Here is a 14,486-nt window from a genome sequence, read left to right as displayed (position 1 = left end):
AAACATTTCAACTTTATACAATCTGATTGCTAGTACATGGCAGCTAAATTCAAAACCACATCTGTTTCACTCAGTCTAAAAATTACTTAACTGAATAGTCTTGCCTCAGCTGCTTCAACTATAGGGCACTGTCAGTTTGTGGAAATTTTTTTTTCATGTTTATGTAAGACTTCATAATAACAATAAAAGATTTTGGACACAGACAGATACATCTACAAAAATAGAACATTTTATATTTAGCATATTAGATGTAGCTTAGTGTATTCTAGGTGTAATTATTGTAAATCTCTGTATATATTTAATCACTAATTTGTGTTTCACACAGATGCAAAATCGGATGGTGATTTTACTTTGTAACCTGAAACCTGCAAAGATGAGGGGAGTAATATCTCAGGCAATGGTAATGTGTGCTAGTTCACCTGAGAAGGTTGAAATCTTGGCACCTCCTACTGGGTCTGTTCCTGGAGACAGAATTGTTTTTGATGCTTTTCCTGGTAAGTATTAGTCATTATTTAAAATAGTTTGGGAATCATTGTTCTTTTGTAGTATTTAGTTTAAAACCAGTCTTGGTTTAGTTTAAAACCAAGGCTTTACATTAATGACCATTATTATTAAGATTTTATTATTGAGTTTCTTGAGATTGGTTCGAGATGGCACATTAAGCACACCATCTAACTAACCATCACCCTTGCCATGAATGCACACATTGCATAAAACTCTAGAGAGGGGGGTGCCTGGGTGGCTTAGTCAGTTAAGCATCCGACTCTTGGTTTTAGCTCAGGTCATGATCTTGGGGTTTTTGAGTTCAAGCCTCACATCGGGCTCTGTGAGGACAGCACAGAGCCTGCCTGGGATTCTTTGTCTCCTTTTCTCTTTGCTCCTTCCCCACTTATGTTCGCTCGCTCTTTCTCTCTCTCTCAAAAATAAATAAACGTTAAAAATATATGTTTTTAAAAAACACTAGAGAGAGTTTGCTCTAGGCAAAATACTAGTAACACTTACGTAGCAGAAGAGTATGTTATAGATAGAGAACTAATTAATGTGCTGCAGAGTCTTTGAAGCTATAGATTATCTCAGAATGCAGCACAAAAAGATGAAAAGTTCGTACGTGGGGGAAGAAATGTGTAATTCTCTAAGTCCATCTAATAATGTACTTGCATATGCTTTTACTTGACTTCAGGATATAGAGAAAAATTGAGTTAAAACTTGTATTTATTGTAATAATCTCAAAGGAGGTTGCTTTCATATTGCTTGTTTTCTCCACTAAAATGGTCCTGAGATAGAAGAAGTTTTATCATGTGTGAAAAAGTTTTTTCATATAGGTCTTTGAAGCAAAAGAAAAAGGATGCTTGTCAGATATGGAATAAATATTTCCTTCATGAAAGGAGGAAGAAAAACAAGAATGCATTTACTTAAAGGATGTTCATTTGACTACAGAGTAATGGGAAAAGTAGAAATAAATTAGGGTAAAAAGGAGAATTAGGTCTAAAAGTCAGAATTGATTTGGAAATATATTTGTAGAAACAGCTGTTTTAATAGCAAGGCTGATGTGATTAGATGGGCCTGCTTTTTAAATCCTGTGTTAACTGTGTGTGATAAAATATTAGGATATGAAGGATTTTAACACTGGACTAAGATAGAAAATATGGTTGGAACCATGGGTTAATTTCCTTGAAACTCAGCTTCCCCCCTCTCCTGGTCAAAGTAGGCTAATGTAAAAAACACAGGGATTGTTTAGCAAGTATCTGTGACTTTGAATACAAGTGTACGTCTTGAACCTTGGTAGAACGGAAACTTTAGTAGTCTGTTTTCTAAGAATCTTTTTTGTTAAACTAGGTTTTGGGAAAATCTCATTTAGAATCATTTCTTAAAGCAGCATGATGGCTTTTGGTTCTAGGAGCATATGATCACCAGTCTGCTACCACAATATCAAAACACTTCCCCAAACTTCACACTTTGGGGTAAATCATTTGTATATCTGACAAACCTAAAATTCTATTGAGAAGTCTCATTCACTAAATTGGAATAGAATGACAATAAAAGTAAACTTTTTCCTTTAAGATACTTTTGGTTTACCTTTCCAAGTTAACATTTCCCTTCCTTTCTGTTTAAACACGTAAGATTTTGGGGCGCCTGGGTGGCTCAGTCAGCTGAGCGTCTGACTTTGGCTCAGGTCATGATCTCGCGGTCTGTGAATTCGAGCCCTGCATTGGGCTCTGTGCTGTCAGCTCAGAGCCTGGAGGCCGCTTCAGATTCTGTGTCTCCCTCTCTCTCTCTGCCCCTCCCCTGCTCATGCCGTGTTTCTCTCTGTCTCAAAAATAAATAAAAACATTTAAAAAAGATTTAAAAAAATAAATAAACACATAAGATTTAGTATGTTTTCTTTAAGTGTTATTTTGTGATGTAAATTGTAGAGTTAGTTATATGCTTAGAATTGGAAGAAAATCCACTATTTTATAGATTTGGTTTGAGGCCCAACAAAACTCAGCTTCTTGCTTACAGTTATATAGAGTTAGTGAAGGGATCAAAGAATAAATGTGCCTGAATTTGTAGCACTGTAGCATTTTTGTTGATTGCTGCTTGCTTTGAATTAATATGGACTATTTCATTAATGAAGGCTTCTTATTCTTTTAGTTCTATTCTTTTAGTTTTAGTTCAGGTTTCATTCCATTATCTCAAAGAATTGACAGGTAGTATTTCAGCAATTGAATCAGGTTTATTTGGATGCTACTATTGAGTATATTGAAAGTTTTTCATTAGTTACTCAGTGACTTAGCATTAGAGATGTTAATAGCCCAGTATGGATTTCTTGTCTTTATTATATTCTCTAATCTATCCATTTGGCTTCTTATGTGTTTATATTTACATTGTTCCAAAGTCTGATATTTCTTGCAAATTCATAGTTTCCCCTTGCGCATCAGCACATGAGTATGTGGAGAAGGTACAAAAATATAAAGTGAAAAAAGGGAAAACCTGACCTTTTAAAATGGCCCATGAGATTATATTCTTAAGCATCAAATAATTGATGAATTTTAGGACGTGAGGTTTGTTAATGTTCATCTTGCTTATGCTTCCATATCAGTTGCTTCTGGAGCAGTAAATCTGAAAGGAATAGCAGTTAATACTATGCAGCAGGCCATTAGTCTTACATTTTTCTTTTCTTTTTTTTTTCTTTTTCTAGTCAGATCCATGATTTATCAGTGCTTTATTTTTCAGCATCTGTTATACATTTTAAAGCTTAAGGTGTCTGCTGGTACATTTTGATGTTCACTTGATGTGCTCAGTGTCTGGAGACTTACATTTCATGTTATATAAAGTGTGGTATAGAAATTGCATTTGGGACTCAAACGTTTGAAGTGCTGTTTGGCCTTGAAAAGGCATTTACACCTAACAACTATTCCAACTACAAATCTAAAAAGTTCCATAGAGTTTAGAAGATGCCAAATGATATATTTTATAACACTGACTAGAAACCCTCCCCACCCAGTACTTCTTAAAATTTTCAGTTTGTGAAGCTGTACATTTTACTATTTAAATGTGATAACTAGTCCCGAAAGCACCACGCAAAACTAACTTGAAAATAATATTACGGCTAGAAGACAGTAGCAACAACAGCCTTTTGAGAGTACTTTTTGAGAGTGCACTGGATTTCATCTAATAATAAATGAGAATTTGCATTCAGACGTTGAACTTCCTAGATCATGCTTATTTCTATTGTTATTGGGTCTTATTAATATGTTAGAGGTTAATCACAAAGCATGTATGATATGTACAAGAGTATTGAATTTTTGATGCCTTTATTCTTAAAAATAGATATAAACTTCTTTCTAAAACCCATTTCAGTCAGGTTTCCCTACTATTTTTTTCCAGAACTTCTCTGATCAGGGTCACCAATTACTCTCAGTAACTAAATATCCTTGGCTAGTTCTTAGACTTTTTCTTAATTATCTTGGTTTCTGGCACCTGGTGGCCTGGTGGTCCTCCTGCTTCACTGGTCCTCCTTCTTAATTCCTTTGCTGATTCTTCCTCACCTCCCTGACCCCTTAACATTGGAATATCCCAGACCTTGGTCTTTGACCTCTTTTTCTTTCTATACTTGACCTCTTCTCTTTTCTTTTTCATGTTCATTTTCTTGGCTGTTTTAACCAGTTACTTATCCAGCTGCCTACTAGACTTTTTCACTAATATGTCCCAAGGGAGAATACATATTCCCCATCTTTTCCCTAGAATTTTCCTTTTCCATAGTATTTCTCATCTTATCTGACAGGAATTCTGTTCTCTCAACTTCTTTTTATTTTCTCACTTATCTTCTCCTTCAGAAAATCCTAGTAATTGTACCTTCTGAATATATCTAGAATCATTCTCCTCATCTTTGCCCACTACTACTTTGGTCCTGGTGCCAACATCTGTTATGTGGAAGGTAAAACTTTCTAACTGATCTCCCTGCTTTTGCCTGTGCCCTTCTTCCATCTATTTTCAGTTATGGGAGAGTGATGTAAGTCAGAGTGTATTACTCCTCTGCTCAGAACTATTACAAAACTTTTCATTTGACCCAGAGTACAAGCCCAAGTTCTTGTAATGGCCTCCCATTGTGTTTGTTAACCTCATGTACTCCATAAATCTTCACTGGATCACTCCAGTTGAGCCACTGGCTCTTTCCCCAAAATAGCTACATGGCTTGGTCCGTGATCCTATTGATCCAATATACTAAACATTGTTAATTGTCTGTCCACACAGAATTGTAAGCACGTGAAATCAAGATTTTTACTTTTGTGTGTATGTGGTGATTATTCACTGTTGTATACCTAGCATCTAGAAAAATGACTGGTGTAGAGCTCAGTAAATTGGTTAATGAATAAACAGAAAGAAACACACTAGTAAAACATGTAAAATACAAACAGAAAAATCAGTATTTGGAGAACAGGCCTGAGCATTTGCCTTCATTATTGTCAGGGTTATTCCTAGAGAACCACCAAACCTCTTTTCTCTATTGATTAGCTTTCTAAATTTAACCAACCTTTATTTGCAAACTTATACTTTAGTTTTTGTGCCACAATTGGCAATAGTTACAATTGCTGTAGTTCAAAAACCCAGTTAATCACACATAAAATAATTTAGTGCTAAGCTTTTTATGGCCATGGCAGATATCAAAGAGCTGATAATCAATGAGCAAAACAATGGCTAATTAAAATGAAGTTTCCGGTTTTTATTTCAGATTGTGAATGCTTGGGATTTTGGAATTTGTATTTACTGCTTTTTGTAGGTTTTAAATTCTAAGAAGGTGGTCACAGTTTTTTACATCTGTACAAACTCCTCTCTGAACGACTTCCTATTCCCTGTGTGCTTTGTTTACAATCAGTTGGCCTAAAATAGTCTCTGAAGGATTAGTTCTCTTACATTATGTGTAACTGTTTCCAAATGGTGATTATTGGCATGTGTTTAGCAATTTCAGAGGCTCTGCAGTTTTTAGCTTTTAAGAACTTTTATTGTTATCACTTAACTTTGTTGGATAGCTATGCCAAAAGGAAAAAAAAAAAAAACTATGAAAATAAGATTTAGAAGAACATTACACACAGGAATGATGAAAGACTTCTCTGGAAAATACAGTTTGTTAAAAAACAATTGTTTAAAATGTTAGGTATGTTTTTCATGGCAGGTGATTTAAACTTTCATTTCAAACTAGCTTTATACCCTACCAAATAGTACATTATTGAGAAACATTTTGAGTAAACCAGAAAGTTAACAATGCATCCAAGATTTTTCAACTCTCATTTATATTCAGTTACCATAATGTGACAAGTTTTAATTGCAATCTTAAAATTTTACTTGTCTGAATCATGTTTCCTTTATTGATTAGTCTTCCAACTACATTCAGAGTGTTCAGATACCGAGTCTGGTGTGTTAAAAGCAACAGTCAAGCTTTAGAATTTCCTCTTACTAGTTTCTACTTTATATTTAGTTCAAATCCTTGTTCTTAGAAAATTACTAGTTTTAATTAAGAAGTTAAAGCTTTCAAATTTTGACTCCACATGTGCTGGGTGATTTGGGAACCTTTCTGAGGCTCAGCTTTTTCATCTATAAGAAAGATTTTAATGATACCTATTTTGTGTGGGTATTGTGAGATTTAACTTTTGAATCACTTAGCTACCTGCCTGATATTTTTAAGTTCTTGGCTATAACTTTTGTGCCTTAATTTCCTCATCTGTAAAATGGGGAAATTCTTTTTTTAATTTTTAATTTTAGTTAACATTCAGTGCAATATTGGTTTCAGGAATAGAATTCAGTGATTCATCACTTACATACAATACCTAGTGCTCATCACAAGTGCCCTCTTTAATACCCATCATCCATCTAGCCCATCTCCCACCCACATCCCTCCCTCAGTTTGTTCTGTATCATTAAAAGTCTCTTGTGGTTTGTTTCCCTCTCTCCTCTCCCTGCCCCCCCCAATATGTTTATCTGTTTTCTTTCTTAAGTTCCACATGTGAGTGAAATTATATGGTATTTGTCTTTCTCTGATTGACTTATTTCGCTTAGCATAATACATCCTAGCTCCATCCACATCATTGCAAATGGCAAGACTTCATTCTTTTTGATGGCTGAGTAATATTCCATTGTGTATATATAACACATCTATTCATTTATTTCTTTTTATTCAAATCAGTTACTTAACATATAGTGTAATAATGATTTCAGGAATAGAATTTAGTGATTCATCCCTTACACATAACACCCTAGTGCTCATCCCAGCAAGGGCCCTCTTTAACACCCGTTGCCATTTAGCACATCCCCCTACCCAACACCCTGCCAGCAACCCTCAGTTTGTTCTCTATATTTAAGTCTCTAATGGTTTGCGTCCCTCTCTGTTTTTATCTTATTTTCTGTTCTCTTCCCCTATGTTCATGTTTTGTTTCGTAAATTCCACATGTGAGTGAAATCATGTATTTGTCTTTCTCTGACTTATTTCGTTTAGCATAATATACTCTAGTTCTATCCATGTTGTTGCAAGTGGTAAGATTTTATTGTTGTTGATTGCCGACTGATATTCCATTGTATGTATATACCACCTCTTCTTTCCATTATTTGGCTGTTGTCGATAGTGCTGCTGTAAACATTGGGGTGCATGTGTTTGCTTTGAATCAGCATTTTTGTATCCTTTGGATAAATTACTAGTGCTATTAGTGGGTTGTAGAGTAGTTCTATTTCTGATTTTTTGAGGAACCTCCATACTGTTTTCCAGAGTGACTGTACCAGTTTGCATTCCCACCATTAATGCAAAAGGGTTCCTCTTTCTCCACGTCCTTGCCACCATCTGTTGTTGCCTTAGTTGTTAATTTTAGCCATTCTGACAGGTGTGAAGTGATATTTCATTGTAGTTTTGATTTGTATTTCCCTGATGATGAGTGATGTTTTAGCCTCTTTTCATGTGTGTTAGCCATCTGGATGTCTTCTTTGGAAAAGTGTCTATTTGTATCTTCTGCCGATTTCTTAACCAGGTTATTTGTTTTTTTGGGTTGAGTTGGTAAGTTCTATGCAGATTTTAGGTACTAACCTTTTGTCAGGATATGTCGTTTGCAAATATCTTCTATTCTGTAGGTTGCCTTTTAGTTTTGTTGATTGTTTCCTTAGTTTCTGTTTTAATGTCTATTTATTTTTGAAAGAGAGAGAGACAGAGCATGAATGGGGGAGGCGTAGAGAGAGAGGGAGACACAGAATCCAAAGCAGGCTTCCGGCTCTAAGCTGTCCACACAGAGCCCAATGCGGAGCTCAAACTCACGAACCTTGAGATCATGACTTGAGCCAAAGTCAGACACTTAAACCACTGAGCCACCCAGGCACCCTGATTGTTTCTTTCATTGTGCAGAAGCTTTTTATCTCGATGAAGCCCAATAGCAATAGTTCATTTTTGCTTTTTTTCCCCTCGCCTTTGGAGACTTGTCTAGTAAGAAGTTGCTACGGTCAAGGTCAAAGAAATTGCTGCCTGTATTCTCCTCTAGGATTTTGATAGTTTCCTGTCTTACATTTATGTCTTACATCCATTTTGAATTTTTTTTTTTTTTTTTTTTTTTTTGTGGATGGTGTAAGAAAGTGGTCCTGTATCATTCTTCTGCATTTCGCTGTCCGGTTTTCCCAGTACCATTTTTTGAAAAGACTGTCTTTCATTGGATATTCTTTCCTGCTTTGTTGAAGATTAGTTGACCATATAGTTGTGGGTCCACTTCTGGATTTTCTATTCTGTTCCATTGACTTTTGTGTCTGTTTTGTGCCAGTACCATACTGTCTTGATCACTACAGCTTTGTAATATAGCTTGAAATCCAGAATCGTGATGCCTCCAGTTCTGTTTTTCTTTTTCAGGATTGCTTTGGCTTTTCAGGGTCTTTTGTGGTTCCATACAGATTTTAGGCTAGTCTGTTCTAGCTCTGTGAAAAATACTGGTGGTATTTTGATAGGGATTGCATTAAATGTATAGATTGCTTTGGGTAGTATAGACATTTTAACAATATTTGTTCTTTCAATCCATGAGCATAGAATGCTTTTCCATTTCTTTGTGTCCTCTTCAGTTTCTTTCATAATTGTTCTGTAGTTTTAAGAGTACAGATCTATTACCTCTTAGGCTTATTAGGTTTATTTAGGTAGGTTAGGTTTATTCCTAGGTATCTTATTGTTTTGATGCAGTTACAAATGGGATCAGTTCCTTGATTTCTTTGCTGCTTCATTATTGGTGTATAGAAATGTAACAGATTTCTGCATGTTGATTTTATATCCTGAAACTTATGTATTAGTTCTAGCAATTTTTTGGTAGAGTCTTTCAGGTTTTCTACATAGACTATCATGTCAGCTGCAAATGGTGAAAGTTTGACCTCTTCCTTGCTGATTTAGATGCCTTTTATTTCTTTTTGTTATCTGATTGAGGCTAAGACTTTCAGTACCAGGTTAAATAGTAAAGGTGATGGTAGACATCCTTGTCTTGTTCCTGACCTTAGGGGAAAGGCTCTCAGTGTTGCCCCATTGAGGATGATATTAACTGTAGGTCTTTCATATATGGCCTTAATGATGTTCAATTATGTTCCGTCTATTCCTTCTTTGTTGAGGGTTTTTATGAAGAATGGATGCTGTATTTTGTCAAATGCTTTTTTTGCATCTATTGAGAAAACAGTATAATGTATCACATTAATGAATTGATTTGTTTATGAGTATTGAACCAGCTCTGCAGCCCAAGACTTAATCCCACTTGATCATGGTGAATAATTTTTTTAATGTACTTCTAGCAAATTTGATTTGCTAATATTTTATTGAGAATCTTTGCATCCATGTTCATCAGGGATATTGGCCTGTAATTCTCCTTTTTAGTGGGGTCTTTGTCTGGTTTTGGAACCAAGGTAATGCTGGCCTTGTAAGAATGAGTTTGGAGGTTTTCTTTCCATTTCTATTTTTTGGAACAGTTTGAAAATAGGTATTAACTCTTTTTTAAATATCTGGTAGAATTTCCCTGGGAAGTCATCTGGCCCAGGACTCTTGTTTGTTGGGAGATGTTTTGATTACTGATTCAATTTCTTTGCTGGTTATGGTCTGTTGAAATTTTCTATTTCTGTTTCAATTTTGGTAGTTTGTGAGTATCTGGAATTTGCCTATTTCTTCCAGATTGCCCAATTTGTTGGCATATAATTTTTCATAGCATTCTCTTATAATTCTTTGTATTTCTGTGGTGTTGGTTGTGATCTCTCCTCTGCCATTCGTGGTTTTATCTACTTGGGTCCTTTCTCTTCTTTTTAGTAAGTCTGGCAAGGGGTTTATCAATTTTGTTAATCTTTCAAAGAGTCTTAGTTTCATTGATTTGTTCTGATTTGTTTTTTGTTACCGTATCGTTTATTTCTGCTCTAATCTTTATTGTTTCCCTTTTTCTGCTGCCTGTAGACTTTATTTGCTGTTTCGTTTCCAGCTCCTTAGGTGTATGGTTAGGTTATGTATTTGGGACTTTACTTGCTTCTTGAAATAGGCCTGAATTTCAGTATGCTTCCCTCTTAGGACTGCCTTTGCTGTATCCCAGAAGTTTTGGACTGTCCAATTTGCATTTTCATTTGTTTCCATGTATTTTTTTTAAAATTTCTTCTTTAATTTCCTGGTTTACTCATTCATTCTTTAGTAGGATGTTCTTTATGTTCATGTATTTGAGGGCTTTACAGTTTTGTCTTGTGGTTGACTTCAAGTTTCATAGCATTGTGATCTGAAAATGTGCATGGTATGATCTCAGTCTTTTTGTACTTGTTGAGGGCTGATGTGACCTAGTAGGTGATCTCTTCTGGAGAATGTTCCATGTGCACTCAAAAAGAATGCATATTCTGTGTTAGGATGAAATGTTCTGAATATATCCGTTAAATCCATCCAGTCCAGTGTGTCATTCAAAGCCATTGTTTCCTTGTTGATTTTCTGCTTAGATGATCTGTCCATTGTTGTAAGTGGAGTGTTAAAGTCCCCTACTATTATTGTATTATTTTCAATGAGTTTCTTTATGTTTGTTATTAATTGATTTATATATTTGGGTGCTTGCAAGTTAGGGGCATAAATATTTATAATTATTACATCTTCTTGATGGATAGATCCCTTAATTATGATGTAATACCCTGCTTCATCTCTTGTTACAGTGTTTGGTTTAAAATCTAGTTCATCTGATATAGGTGTGGGTACTCTGGCTTTCTTTTGACAACCATTAGCATGATAGGTGGTTCTCCATCCCCTTACTTTCAAACTTCAGGTGTCTTTAGGTCTAAAATGAGTCTTGTGGACAACATATAGATGGATCTTGTCTTTTTATCCATTCTGATACCCTATGTCTTCTGATTGGAGCATTTAGTCCATTTACATTCAGAGTGATTGTTGAAAGGTATGAATTTAGTGCCATTGTATTACCTGTAGAGTTAGTGTTTGTGGTGATGCTCTCTGGTCCTTTCTGGTCTTTGTTGCTTTTGGTCTTTTTTTCCTCCAATCAAAACATCGCCCTTAAGGTTTCTTGCAGGGCTGGTTTAGTGGTCATGAACTCCTTTAGTTTTTATTTGTCTGGGAAACTCTTTATCTCTCCTTCTATTCTGAATGACAGCCTTGCTGGATAAAGAATTCTTGGCTGAATGTTTTTCCTAAACGAGGGTAATTAATAGTATTTATGTAGTGTACTGAGAGGATTGAATGAGTAAATATTTGTAAAGCCTTTAGTGTAGCAAACAGCCCATGGTAAGCACTATGTATTATGTGTTATGAATATTATTTTGTATGCATGTCAATATCTTACTAGTTCTGTGAAGCTTAATTTTGTGCTGCATCACAGTTTTTTTTTTGTATTTGGAGCTTATTGTCTGCATTTAACAAGAACTCACACAATCTGTGCTTTTGATAAGAATTTCACACAAATCTGGGATGCTGTGCCTCTTGAATTAATCTGTTATCAGTTTGGCAATGTGTTTTTTGGGAGAGTTGGGGGAATTAAGAGTTAGTACTCAGGACTCTAAACAGTTTCTCTGCCTCCAGCTTTCTAGGATTCTGGAACGCCCACTTCCTGACATGATCTATACACAAGCAAAGTAAACTTTTAGACTAAGGAATGGCTTAGAAACAAAAAATAGAAATCTTTAAAAACAAAAAATAAAGATACTTTATATGTTAGTATTTTTTTCTGTAGATACTTGATATATTAGCATTTTTTCTATTCTGTTTATTAATTAGTTTTTCTGCTGTCAAGTCAAACGCTCTTAATAAGAGAAATCCTTATCTTTTATACTAGTCTTTCAGTTTTGGTTTCATTGCTTGTTCTTTTGGTATAGATACATCATTCAATTAACTATTCTGTCATCTCTGAAAACCTGCATATCAGAGGACAGTTTTATATGTTATTGCCAGTTTCATGGCAGTTCCTGAAGAGCTAATAAAGAACAAAAACCACAGTGGCTGACAATTTTACTCAGTTTTGTTTTTCCTGTTGTATGAGTGGAGAGTAAAAACTAGTTTAGGTCATAAGGTATAATTAGAGTATAGAATATAATTAGTTCCAGTAATGGTAAAAGATTCTTTTGAAATTAATTCCAGAAGGTTTCAACTTGGGAGTCACTTTAAAAAACATCTAAAAAGTTGGATATCTATCATTACAGAATTGTATACTTCAGAAATACTCTTTTTATTACCTCCTGGAAACCATTTTTATTTCACACTTAGGTTTAAGAGATCTGTTACTTTTCATTGTTTCTTGAACTGGTTCTTTATTCCAAATGTTATTGAGCATCCTCAACTACTAAAATGGTATTATGTTAAACTTTACTTTCTATTTCTTATAAGTTAAGAGGGATTGTTTTGTATACTGGTGTTCCTTAAATCTAGACCAGATGTATTCTACAACACATTTGTCTTTGTTGACTAAAAACTTTTAGTGTGAGTTATGATAGAAGTTGAGGTTTTATCTACATGTAAGAATGTTACTTGTTTCTTTTCTAAACAATAGTGTGTCAGGAGGCAAGATGCTGTGCTAGCAGAATAAGGGTTTTGTTGTCAAATTCGGACTCCACTTGTTGATCTTCTAACTTTGAGCAGTTTATCTTCTTTGAGCAACGGTTTCCTTATATTTAAAAATAGAGTGTTGTTGTGAGCATTGCACGCAACTTGTATATATTTCTCGTGCTTAGAAAATGTGACTCGTTGTCTCCGAACTTTTTCTGTCTCTTTCCCTCTCACCAAATGGAATGGGCAGCTCATGGAACCCAAAGTAGTTACTGTGTTTATTTAGATAATCTTAGCATTTAATCCATTCTCCTATATCGATAAAAAAATCTTTAAACACTGTAGCAGCAGTCTCATCATTTATTTTGTACATTGAAATATAAGCTGCTTCTACCACATGTAAATATATAACATCAAATTATGCTTTTCATCTCTTCACAGTTTTTCTTTATATATAATGATAAAATGAGTATCTTATATTTTCATTTTAATAGTTTGGAGAATAAATTCTTTTTGCTGTATTACCTGTAAAAATATTTATTATAAGAGTAAAAAGTAATCTTGAACATTTGTAAGGAGATGTCAAAATATTTGTGTGTGTGTATAGTTTTATTTCAACAAAGCAATTTTTACATTTTTAACATTTAAAACTGAGCATCATCTTTCCTTTCCAGTGAAACAAAAAGAAAATTTAAAAACAAACAAGAATAGGGGCGCCTGGGTGGCTCAGTCAGTTAAGCGTCTGACTTCAGCTCAGGTCATGATCTCACAATTTGTAGGTTCAAGCCCCACGTTGGGCTCTGTGCTGACAGCTTGGAACCTGGAGACTGCTTTGGATTCTGTGTGTGTGTGTGTGTTTGTGTGTGTGTGTGTGTGTGTGTGTGTGTGTGTCTGCCCCTCCCCTGCTCATGCTTTGTCTTTCTCTGTCTCTTAAAAATAAATAAATGTTTAAAAGAATTTTAAAAAAATTAACAGGAATAGAGAATGTCAATTCCAAATAAGATCCTACAGATTCTGCTGATTCTCCCATTGAGTGTCAGGGCTCAAGTCATCATTAGGAGAGAATGTTATTTTAAAAGTATCATCTTCAACTGCAGGGATATCTGTTAAAAATCACAACTAAACATGCCAAAGGAGAAGGCATGTTAGGAAATGTCAAATGCTTTATTTTACAAATCAAAAATATAAACTTCTCATGTCATAAAAATAAAGTATATGTTAAAAGTGTTAAAATACACTAGAAATCTCTCTGGATAATTTATTTCATATTTTAGCTATGTAATTTTTTTTTTCTTCTCCTCAATAGGAGAGCCTGACAAGGAGCTAAATCCTAAGAAGAAGATTTGGGAGCAGATCCAGCCAGATCTCTGCACTAATGATGAGTGTGTGGCTACATACAAAGGAGTTCCCTTTGAGGTGAAAGGGAAGGGAGTGTGTAGGGCTCAAACTATGACCAACAGTGGAATAAAATAAAATAAAATAAAATAAAATAAAATAAAATACTCATTTACTGAAATACATTGGAGAAAACTTTAATAACAATAAAAAGAAATATATTTGTCACTTGTGCCTAAAATATAACTGGCTTTTTTATGTTATTTCTCTTCTAGACTTGACTAGTCTTTTAATCAGGTATATATTATTTTCAGTCAGTAAAGAAGCACTACATTTTTACTTACAATTTTTGCTCCTGTATAATGTAGGAAAGAAATCAATTATGTTTTGTGATTGTTTATTTTTTAGCAGGGATGTTGGTTAGCAGATTATTTTTCTTGATACATTTAGATAACTTGAACTAGATGAACATTTAGTTTCCTGTTTGTAGGCACATGGTACATGAAATTTTAAGCCTTTGGATTTTTAGTATATTGTGTGTCTGTATTATAAATGTCCTCTCCTCTTCAAAAGTGACAAGTTGGAATTTTTGTCAGTCTTATTAATTAATCATATTGTAATAATATTGAAAATGGCCAACTAGAGAGCCAAACATCATAAAAGCTAGGAG

At 34.6% G+C, this 14,486-nt stretch overlaps 1 protein-coding gene across 3 annotated transcripts in view; it reads left to right on the top strand.

Moving 5' to 3' along the window:
* AIMP1 (aminoacyl tRNA synthetase complex interacting multifunctional protein 1) overlaps window positions 1-14,486 on the top strand; it is a 43,160-nt gene that overhangs the window by 24,766 nt on the left and 3,908 nt on the right. For 2 of the 3 annotated variants that reach the window (XM_006930928.5, XM_019829140.3), the window contains exons 6-7: window positions 326-494; window positions 13,788-13,983. In XM_006930928.5, coding sequence (XP_006930990.1) covers window positions 326-494; window positions 13,788-13,954 — 336 coding nt within the window. In that variant the 3' untranslated portion in view covers window positions 13,955-13,983. Of the gene's footprint in view, window positions 1-325; window positions 495-13,787; window positions 13,984-14,486 lie in introns of those variants that run through there. The other variant, XM_045056034.1, reaches the window with a different exon arrangement.

The sequence above is a fragment of the Felis catus genome, chromosome B1 (assembly GCF_018350175.1).
Source record: "Felis catus isolate Fca126 chromosome B1, F.catus_Fca126_mat1.0, whole genome shotgun sequence".
Classification (NCBI taxonomy): domain Eukaryota; kingdom Metazoa; phylum Chordata; class Mammalia; order Carnivora; family Felidae; genus Felis; species Felis catus.
This window is presented reverse-complemented; position numbering and strand designations above follow the sequence as displayed.